Source organism: Chrysoperla carnea, chromosome 3, assembly GCF_905475395.1.
Source record: "Chrysoperla carnea chromosome 3, inChrCarn1.1, whole genome shotgun sequence".
In the NCBI taxonomy this organism is placed as follows: domain Eukaryota; kingdom Metazoa; phylum Arthropoda; class Insecta; order Neuroptera; family Chrysopidae; genus Chrysoperla; species Chrysoperla carnea.
This window is the reverse complement of record NC_058339.1, coordinates 41,322,872-41,335,088: the sequence shown is the minus strand read 5'-3', so window position 1 is coordinate 41,335,088 and position 12,217 is coordinate 41,322,872. Positions and strand designations below refer to the sequence as shown.

The 12,217-nt window shown below is 25.8% G+C and overlaps 1 protein-coding gene across 3 annotated transcripts in view; it reads right to left on the bottom strand.

Moving 5' to 3' along the window:
* Window positions 1-1,551, bottom strand: part of LOC123294735 (tyrosine-protein kinase Abl) — a 45,528-nt gene extending 43,977 nt beyond the window's left edge. For all 3 annotated transcript variants that reach the window (XM_044875863.1, XM_044875862.1, XM_044875864.1), the window contains exon 1: window positions 1,287-1,551. In XM_044875863.1, the coding sequence (XP_044731798.1) occupies window positions 1,287-1,416 (130 nt within the window). In that variant the 5' untranslated portion in view covers window positions 1,417-1,551. The remainder of the gene's footprint in view (window positions 1-1,286) is intronic.
* Between the last annotated feature and the right edge of the window lie 10,666 nt (window positions 1,552-12,217).

The following is a 12,217-nucleotide window of genomic DNA, read 5'->3' as shown; positions in this document are numbered from 1 at the left end:
AAAAAAATATTGCAAGCACTGACATTCAACACTTTCTATAAGGGTATTTAACAATTAACTCAATCAATTGTTAGTTTTTAAAATTGGTTTAAAAACATAAATAAATTTCAAATTGGTTTTTTTTAAATTAAGTGCCTAATTATTTATACGGAGAAGAGCTTGACACAAATTGCAAATTCAAATTAGATAGTTGAAGAAATCGTCCACTTTTCACACTATTTTCAAATTTTATTTCAAAAAAATAAAATAAAAATTTATAAAATATTAAAAATTTTGTATAAAAATATGTTTATACCTAGGTACTAACAATTTTTCGAAAACTGTATAGTTGTAAAAAATTTCGATCTGAACGATTTTCAATTTGGTATTTAATTTTTGAAACTAGGTGCATTAGCTTATAATCAGTTAAAAATCAAAAGGAATGAAGTGAATTTTCACCGAATTTTGATTGTTAATGAATTACGATACAAAAATTTCCAAGGGGCATAACATCATATTTTTATAAACTTTTAATTCTTATATTTTAAGTAATTGTATGTAACAAATTTTGAAGGTTACAAATTAAATGTTATCTTTGATCTTGAAAAATGACTAACGACAAAAGTTGATTAAAACCAATTTTTATAAAAACTTTTATATAACATGACAGATGCTAGTGGACCACTTCCATTTAAAAAAAAATACGACACAAGAAAAACTTATGTGTAGTAAAAGGAGGGTTAAGAAACCCTAATAATTGTATAGTTACCCCCTCAATATTGATTTTCTTCACAACAAGTGATTAAAATATTTTTATTTTTGTTAAAAATAAAATTGTATTAAAGCGATGAACGGTTCTGAATAATATAATTTATTAAATGTTCCAAATAAGTATAATTTCTAATCAAAAAGGTAAATTTCAAAGTTTGGAAGGAAAAAAGTTACAGGAAATGAAACTAGTCTGTTGTAAATAAACAACTTTGTACAATGAATAATCGAATACCAACAATTCTTCATAAATTGAAATATTATTATGGAGATGTTTGATTTTATAAAATAAAAACAAGATCAAAGTAGAACAAACATAAGATAGCGGTACATTGACAGTCGGTTGTCAATTGATACATACCATATAGAAAGCGGTATAAGATGCACCGTAATTTCAACTTCTAGACGATATTATTTTCCAAGAATAAAATATTTACAGTTCGAGGTCATATTAATTTTCACAAATATTATAAAAATTTAATATATTCAAATAAAGTATGGATGAATCATTCAAATTTTAGAAAGAAAAAAAAACTTACCACTATGTTCAGTAAATATGTTTGAGCCCAATGTTCGTCCATCTTTTGGTACACGAGGTTTATTCCTTGTTGTTCGTATAGAATGTGATCCCGTTGTTACAGCTCGATCCTTAGTTTGCTGAGCACCCATGATTTGGGATCATTCCCAAAATATCCAAATCGTTGAGCCACACCAACCAAGGGTGGCTTCATACACTTACACTAATTAAATACTACATTATTTTCATGATTTTAATATAAAATCAATTATTTAATTATATTTTTATTAAAAAACACTTTTAATCAACACAAAACAATTGTTAAACTTTAATTAAACAATGAATTATTCGCGTTTTTATCAATTCCCGATGGCAGTGAACATCTACTCCGCCATTTATATATCTGACATGTTGCAGCTTGTTGGCTGTCACAATAATACTGTTAAATAAAATAATGTGTTAATTTAGATTCGTGGATTTATTTTCCAGTATTCTTGTTAAGACATTTGTTATTATTTTATTTTATTAAACTAAATCAAATTATTATAAATATTATATACAAAAAATTATTAAATTTATGTCTTATTCCGTGTGTTAATTTAGTATTCTAACACAAATTTTATATTTTATAAAAATTCAGTCGATTTATGTTTATAGTTGTGATTGTAGATGGCAACACCATACAAAATTATGCACTTTCATTGATAAAACTCGATTCGTTTTTGTCTGTGAATAAAATCCAATTGTTTTCAAACTATTATTTCATTGATTTTTCAAATTATAAAAGATTCCATACGGAAACTGACAAAAACTACGTCACAATACACATCATTCAACATCAATAGACTCATAATGAACATTTCTTTTTTACTTTATTTTATTTATAAAAGTTTAAAATTAGTAAAAGCAACCCTTTAAATTTGGCTAAAATATTATCCATTATTTCATCATTGTTGAGAGAGAACATAATCTATATTTTGAGAACGACGTGTACCTACATGTTAAAATAAATCATTATATATATTTTTTATTTCTTTAAACAGAGTTTTCCTTGTTTTAATGAAAATTGATTGAACTACAAATTTTTGAAATTTCAAATAAATTGTGATTTAACACAAAAATATGCATGCTTCTAGTCTTTCGTAATTTAACGAAACTGTATGCATTTTAGAACCATATGCATCCCTACGAAAGTTTAAAATGCTTTCCACAAATCAATTTGTTTTGATTGGCTTCTATTTAGGTTTAAATTCATTATAGATTAATTAATTGATATTTAATGCACCTACTTAAAGACAATAGATTTAACTCAATAAAAATTAGGCAGCCTTAGGTATATATAAACGCTAGGTATTTGTAATTGTAAACAATGTTGTTCAAGTATGCTTTGAGAAAGAGACTAAGACAATGGCGCCATCTTTAGTCCAATAAGATCAATTTGCACAAATTATAATCCTTACATTCCTTAGTTAAAATTTTTGTGGAAATCACAGATTTGTATTAAATACAGACTGTGATTGACATTTACATGGCTTTAGACAGTGCACTTCATAAAAAGATAGAACGGGGCTGTGTAAATATCATTGAATATAAAACCCCTAATAGCTATTTCCTTACATTATAAACACGGATTACGGAAGCAGACTCGTATATGACCAACTGTAAAGTTAAAAGTATAGAAAATATTTTTTTCTATGAGTCACTCACACGACTATTTGTAAAATCTTTTCTCCTCCTACTTTTACAAATAATCGTGTATGAGTGACTCATCGAAAAATTTATTTTCTACTTTTGAGTACAATAATAGCTTGCTCCTTAAAAGTATTATTTATTAAAACTTTTAATTTAAAACTAAAAAAATATATGTATATTAAATATGGTGGAAGCGATGGTAAAATCAAAAAATGCTTACTATAAAAGTTGCATTCGATTTTAAAGCTCATCAATAGCATTTGTTAACTACTTCGAGGATTCACCATCTTCAGTAAGTCGATTTTTTCTTTCTTGACGTTTGAAAAGCCCTTTTGACCTCTTCCAGAAACGGGTATTTCCGGTGCTAGGAATTCGTAAACCTATGTTGAAATTTTTTTTTGAAAGCAACCCTTACAAAAATCCGTGAATTATCTATTGAAAGGAGTCTCATCAATAAATCTTTTCAAATCTAGTAAGTATATACTCTCTTTACTTACCAACATAATTGTGAATTTAAAACCCTTCTCTAAAAATTGATAAAAATAGATTTTAAAATCGGGTAAAATAAAACAACATTCCAAATATATTTTACAACCCCATATTTATTCCAGCAATATATTATACTCTGAATAAAATCTACAAGTACCGAAGAAAGATTAAGGGGTTGGTAAGGAACAGATTCTTATACAAAGAACAATAAACAAAAAAATTATCAAAAAAAAAAAAAGATTTGTGAATAATAACAAAAAAATTGTATTTTTACGAATATAAAGTCTTATTGAATTAATTAATAATTAATATATCTATGTAAAATATATTACTTATATTAAATAATTATCAAAAAAAAAGTTACAAACAATAATAATAAGTAAAAATATAAAGAAAAACACACAAATGGAAAAACTTTAAACAAATATATAAAATTATTAATATATATAATATATTTTTTTTTAAATTTATTTATTCTCTGAAAACTGAGCAAATATTTTCTGATATATTTTTTAATTTAGTTTTAAATTGTATATATAGTTTATATACTTTTTTTGTCAATATTTTTTTTTCCATAATACTTTTCTATAAAATAGGATTTAGTATCTTTTTCAAAAATCAAAAATACTGTGCATTTTTTTCACAAATATACAGCGTTATAAACATTTCGTGTGTAACATAAAAATTTTTTATGGAACAGTGAGAAAATATGTGAAAAATAAGAAAATACACACATGTACACACTTTTTTTTGTAAAATCACATTCAAAAGAATTCTAGATTGTACAGATGATTGATGGGTAACCACAGACTTCTAATAAATTTGTATTAGAAGTCTGCAGGTAGAATGCATTTGAGATTTGAGTTTGACGTTTGAAACTTTTCAAGCGACGTATTGTGTTTTATTTTACTCAGTGTTTTTTATTTACCTTAAAATGACATTTTTTATTATCGACACTTCGACTTGCGAGTTTCCATCTTAACTCAAATGCACCCTAAATGTATTAATAGTATTTTATAAACAATTGATATTGTGACAAAAATATTCACAGCTAAATATTAATCAAAATTTCTTTTAGCAATGTTAATTACACCTGAATTAATCGTGTTCGACTTATGATCTTTCCAATCACAATTTTCAATTAATCGTGTTCGACTTATGATCTTAAAACATCAAAACCATTATTAAGTATATTCTTCTAAGCATCCATCATCCATCCTTCGAGAAAATTCATATATGAGCTGTATCCGATTTTCGTAAAAAAATGTATAATTGGAGTTAGCTGTTAGCTTACATTCGAGTTAGCTTAAGATCACATTTTGAACATGATCATGAAAAGTTTACATTTAAAGTCGAAAATCACAAATTTATATATAAAATTTTGCACTTGAAAATTAAAATATGATTTTCATGACCCCCTCAGTTACGATACAAAATTTAACATTCAATGCGTCAAAAACATTAAAAAAACTGATTTATGTTAAATATTAAGTAAAAAATATAATTAATTTACAGCTTTATAAACTTGGGAGTTCAAAATATTATTAATACATTTGTAATTATGAAAATTAATTTTGAAACGAATCGGAAATATAAAGATAACGCTCGAATCATGCTAAATGTCACAAATGAAATAAAATATCGGAAGGATGGTCCTCAATCTCCCGTTTAGAATATTCGAAATAAAAATCAACATTTACTCGCTTCGAAGTTTATTTTACTGATATATAATCGTTCGACATTTATTACTTTCTTATCAATTAGTTCAAGTCTCTTTAACCGAAATAAACATAGAAGAACACATGGAACTAAGAAAACGTAAAAATATCCACAAAATTCGTTTTATTTGGATTGAATTACAAATTATCGAGCGGATTTTCTTCAAATGAATTTTATATTATCGGAAATTTAATTTGTAAATTGCTAATGAGTTGAAATGGAAAAATAACATTTTAATTTTTGTATTGTGTCCTAATTAACAATTTTTATAGGGAAACATTTTTAATATCTATTAGAATTACTTTTTGTTCATACCGATTAATTTCAACACGATCTCAAGGACTTTAATCAAAGGTGTGATCAATACCATCCTGGTCATTATAGTGGAAAAATTACAATATGACTTTAACAGTGATTAAAATTAATTTTCATAAAATTTAAAGAAAAGTGTATACAATTCAAAACAATAGTCAAATTTTTAATTAAAAAATTTTAAATGCGTTTATAATTTTAATTTATAATTCACGTTTTGCTACAATTACTTTCAAATCCTCTACATATACAACGCTACCTTCGTCTGATTTTCATCCAAAAAATATTCGACTAACAAAAGCAGCTGAGGCAGTGGGAAGGTTGATTGCATATAAAGAAAAAACTTTGATTAATATATAACAATAAAAAAAATCTATAAAATATTCATCGTAGCTCAATTTTTAAAATTATATTATAAATATATTATTATAGTATTGCATATTAGATTATTTACAAAGTGAAATATATAAGGTACATAGAAATGTCTTTTTTTTTTATTAAACCTCTTTAAAAATTGGGCTTAGCTACCAACTATGGCAAGGAATTATTATAGACTTGTTTTTTCATTTCATAAATTACATAAATATCTCAATAGAAAAATTCCATATAAAATTATATTAAGCGATCACTACTTGTAATAATTTGTACAAAAATATTGTTATTTTAAAATGTAAGATATGCAACTTGTATTATTGAACTGTAGTGTACGTTGTATTTATTTTAAATAAAAAATAGTAACTTTGCATTTGAAAAAATAAAGATATTTCGGTAATTTAAGAAATGTGAATAGAAAGAAATATAGTTTTTTTTTGTTTGTATTTTGTATGTACATTAAAAAAATTACTAAATTATTTATTATTAAGTACAAATATTATTTTAATCAAAATATAGCAAATAGGAGCTGAATTTATTATTATTTTGAATGTCAATTTTTTGTAATTCTTGTCAGATGTGTTGAGTGGTACATCCTATGACGAAAAAAGCTACGAGAATGTTGATTTTAGTCGATATAATACAATTTTAAAGTAAAGATAAAAGAAAGGCCAGCGCTTTCACTATTTAGTCTATGCTAAGGCTATTATTCCGGAAGGTCGGAAATGACTATTGAAATTTAAATATTCTACAAGACAGTTTATACTCTTTCAATACTATAACATGTTTGTTATGTACCAAATATTTGTCGACAGAAATTAATTTCTTCGTAGCTTTTACGTCGCTGGTGGTGCTGCTACCATATGTGTTGTTATTGTTTTTTTGTACATACGTTTTACTAAAACGTGGAAAAAGTATTTGTAAAAATTTCTACCTTAAAAATAATTCTACTTATAAAACAAAGTAAATTTTGTGATTAAATTTGCTTCTACAAATAAGAATACATTTTTTTCAAAAATGACACGTATTATTACATAAATGTTATTAATTTTAATCATTTCTTACTTAGTGCGTCTAAATTGTTTATTAAAAAAGTATTTATGGCATAATTTTTTTTACAATTACTTTATAATTATTAATTATCTAAAAAGTCTTCTTTAAATGCGAATTGTGATTTATTTATGTAAATGTGAAATATTTTTTAAATATTTATAGAGATGATGTCAGGATGAAAAACGTTCCTAAAATCTATTAGTCACAAAAAAGGTTTTCGTTTTAAGTACTACCGATTTTCCAAACAATAAATTATTAATAAATACGTTTAATTAATATCAAGTCACTCTTTTACGAAAATTTTTCAAAAGTTTCTTTAATTTTCGATGCATTGTCGTCAAACAGATTGTCTATACTAAAAATTTTATGTAATTTCTAAAATGGAACAATTTCTACTCTGTGTTTCTCAACAATTGTGTGTCATGAATCCATATTAATTTAATGCAAGGCTCTACCACAATTGAACTGACGAAATCAGATCCTCATCTTTATTTAAGCAATGCTATCTTTATGTAATATTTAGGTCATGTGTGTAACTCATCATTTTACAATTTTTTAGTATGAACGTCTTGTAACGATAGTGGCGTAAATAATACATAAAATGACCTTAGTTATTGTATAAATATGGCTTTTAAGGTCTTTTAGAAAAATATTTAGGTACGTAAAATATTTGTAACATACGTATACGTATGTCGTATACGTATACGTTTCGTCATATAAAGCCTGATTTACACTATCCTATCAAGAATGATAGTTTGATTTGGTATTTAGGTTGGCTATGTTAAAGCTTTTAAGAATGTTTTCCTGTAAGATTTCTCTAACATAAAATCTTTAGTTTATTTTACATTAAAATTCACGAGAGAAAATAACTTTCAATAAGAAATGATAATAGTTTTAATATCTACGCGTATTATAAACATTATTTACCTCTATATAAATAGCCCCTATTATAGTTGATATTTTTGATATTATTTATATTATTAAGCTCATCTGCTTACATAATAATAAAAAGTATATTGTTATATAATTAAGCACACCACTGCCCATATATATATTTTTGTATTATTTTAAAGATACAATTAATGTTAAATTAATTTTCATTTTGTACTTTGGTGGATAATCAATGTATTCTGATAATTACACAATGTTCTCATTTTAAATATCATTTTTTTTTATAAATTATTCAATTGATTGTTTTATGATTGTGTTCTTTTTACCTTTTGATTTATGCCAATAGACGAAACAAGAAAAGCGATACGTATTCTGGTGGCAAACAACTGAATTACAAGTTTACAGTAACATTATTCATTGTGTTCAAATAAAAATTTTATCTTCATGAATGATTTAATTAATTTAAAATAACTTTGAAATTGAAAAATGAATTAAAAATACACTAATCAGTACTTAAAAAGAATAAGACCACGTGACATTGAGATAAACTAAGGGCAAAATCATGAACGAACCAACTCAATGCAATGCAGGCCTTTCTCAGTGTCGGCATGGTGTTGATACTGAGATAGATTATATTATTTATTCTATGGTGTCGACGCATTCCAATTTTGCTCAAAACCTGTGGACATACTAGAAGAAGGGTATGGAAATGATAGATTTGATTTGGTTTGCAAACACTGCCTTTCATTAGAACTTTAGGTTTGTCATATAACAGTGTTTAGCTCATTCATAAATGTCAGCGGTGGGTGAATTTACGGCTCTGTGCACCAAGTAGCCTAATTAATACTACATAAAACGGTTCAAACAGACAAAAATTTTGGTTTTGGTAGTATATTGAACGTTCATGATTACACGGCAGAGAATGAATTTACTGCAGCTAGAGCGAGGTAATATACGACTGACAAATATCGTCAGAACTTACATAGCTTTTCTCGCTTGAGGCTATATTCAAGACCGGCAGTCTTCTACTGAATATTTTGAGTGTCGAATGCTTAGGGACCTTTCCAGTATGCGGTATTTATGTTTGCATACTGATTTTGAACAAAATCAGAACTAAAAAAATATGCAAGCGTTCTTATAATGCTAACTCTGTTCCATCAGTAGAACTGAATAAGTATCAGATTTTAAGTACCATAAAATTATAAAAAGTTATTCACAGAAAAATTTATATCACCATAATTTGCACAAAGAGGATTTAGATTAACAGAATAAAAGTGAAATAAATTTGTTCGGTTTTCGTTTTGCCAAAAATTGAGAAAAGAAAGAATGATAAATTCGAAAATATTTCAAATATGCAAAATCAGTCAAGTTGTCAATCAATTACTGTATACAATACTTCATTTTTTCATCGATTTTAGTAAATTAATTTACTGAGATCTATTATTTTAATTAAAGTACCATTACGTAACGCAAATGTTACAGAATATCACATTTGTGTAACCTCTTACATTTATTTTGGGATCACATCTTTTGTTTACGTTTAGCTTCTCAGTCAATTTGCTTAAATAGATGTTCCCTTCATTCAGTGATCAAATTTTTAAAACAATCTAACAAAATATTAAGTATTAAGCTTCTTTCTAAAGTGAAATCATTCATTTTTGATTTTTCTGTTACAAGGACTAACTGAAAATGTTTTAATAAAGAAATATACAACCAAAAAAGACGTTTAAACTATTAATAACTAATTTATCTATGTATTTCCAATCACCAAGTATACAACAAATAACGGGTCGATTGGTAAAAAAAATAAATATTATTAAATTAACTTATATTTGCAAATGTTATGTTTAATGAATTATGTCATATAGAAAAATAATTATTATTCTTAAGTTAAGATTCCATTCCGATGACAAACGGCAATATAGAAACCATTATTTGCCTATCGTTGAATTTGATAAACTTAATTTTGAAAAAAGACTCGGATGTTATCGGAATACCTGGCGTAAAACTTAATTCAAACATAATGTATACAGATGATAAGATTATATTAAGATAATAAATTTCTTCTTGGTTGATTTCACATCTAGCTGGCGTTAAATGTCTTATGCAACAATCATCTCTATAAGCTAGCGTTTAACGTTTTATATCATCGAAATGGAGTCATAGCTTTATTTGCAAATACGTCATAAAAGGGAAAGACAAACTAAATACGTGTTATAAAATTTGATAACAGTTTTAAAAGTATAGTTTTATAATATTCCTTGTGATAAAATATTTTTATAATAAAACAACAGGTATAACATTGACTTCATTCGATACGTATGCACTTATTTTTATTTTTAATGTTAAATGATTTTGAACTTTCTATGTTCAAAATGATCGTGACTTAATTGCGCTCTGACAAAATATGCGTACAAAAACGGAACGAGATCGACCCAATATGACATCAGAGCGATGGTCTACAAATATCACGTGATTAACGATAAATTTTTTCGAGCAAATTTACCCATAAATTAATCAAAATATTGAGTTTATAGACTTTGTAAATCGTTTTGACGTACAATATAAAAAATTTCAAACAAACGGTTTATATAATTTCAAAACGGTATTGATCTAGCCTGTTTACGCCGACGCAAATGACTTTTAACTACTATGATAGATAATGTCATTTTCTCAATAGATCTTTTCATTTCAATTACGATTCATTATTGTTTGTACACGATATTTGTTATTCATTTTATCACAATAGTTTTTTAACAAATTGTCCGATACAAAAAATCACTTTTTAAAATGAAAATGTCTATTGCAATGTTGTTCGTTCATATAAGGTAAAGATAAGCCGTGATGGGTAGCATGATGGCTTGTATTTAGGCATAAACTTTATGCATGACGATGTTGGCGCAGTATAGTCTCAAAATATACTAAGTAAAGTTCTAAGTAGAAATGAATATCTGTTAGAAAAAGAAATCCATACGTACCGAAATAATAAATCAATGTTATAGTTAATAAAGACAAAATATATAACATATTATAATTATTATAAAATTAACAAGAATTTTTTTTTAAATATAAAAAAATATGTACAAACTCTATTCATTATATTCATTATATTCATTTTACATTTTTTTATTTTCTTTTTTAAAGAAATATTTTCATTTATATTATTTTCTTGTATAATATAATATATAAATATTATCTTATTTTTGTTATTATATTATATAATTAATTATATGTCATCTTATTAATGTACTGAACTGATATGTTTTTTATTAAAATTTTCTTTTATCGTGTCGAATAAGCGATATTACTTACATATATATGATCGAGTATATCAGAGATTAAATACATACTACATACAGCGATTTGTTAAAGTGCATTCGTTATTTTTTATAATATTTACAAAATACAATAACTGTTTTCTTTTTATTCGATTGTCGAATAGTACGTTTTGATTATCATAGTTTTTACTGTTTGATTTTATTCAAATGGGCAGCGATTTCTTTTAAGTTGAGATTATATCTACAGTTCTGGGTCGACTCGCATTAAAAGGCATATTATATTCCGAATATTAGACCGTCTACCTATAACGAAGCGAAATTTCATTTATTATTTTTGAGGATTAATTAAGATAAGTTTTGTAATAAAGAAAATTGTGGTTTTAATCGTGATTCGAGTGTTGAATTTATGCAAATCAAATTTTTCGATTTTCGAGATTTTTTTTTGTCTGTCACATATCCCATTTTTAATAAATTTCTATTAACATATACGGTATTTAAAAAAAATCCACAAATTTGACACTCGAGCCACAATTAAACCTTCAAATTTCTTTATTACCAAACTATTCTCAAAAAAGGCAGGCAAAAAGAATAATGGAAATTTCAATTCATAATGGGCTAACGATCAGTAGGTGGAAATGGTAAGATATTTAAGTTAGAGAATCGACTCCTCTATCCTCTGTGCTTGACGTAAAACTTCATAAAATGTACGTTGTATGTATCGTGCTCTCATGATGAAATTGTTCTTACTGAATTCATGAAACTTATCTCAACTTCATTGTTTGTAATATAATAATATATATTAGGGTTTTAATGATTTATTCAAATTTAGGGTAATTTCATGAACTGTTTGATTTGCGTATTAAGAAATCCGATTCGTTTTGTTTGAATGAAAAGAATTTGAACTTTAAAAGTTATACTTCTTTAAACGCGCTATGAAAAAATGATCAGAGTGAATTTCCTTTTATTCGCGCCCACATGGCGGCGCCAAAATTACATATTTAATTTAGTTACAATTTGTTAACACCGATAAACGAAATGTCACTGACAATAAACAAGGATTGATAGATTAAGGCATGAAACGGATTTTTTTAACAAAATATTATGCACTTGAATGTAATATTCATTTTTTTCAAGTTTAAATATTGCG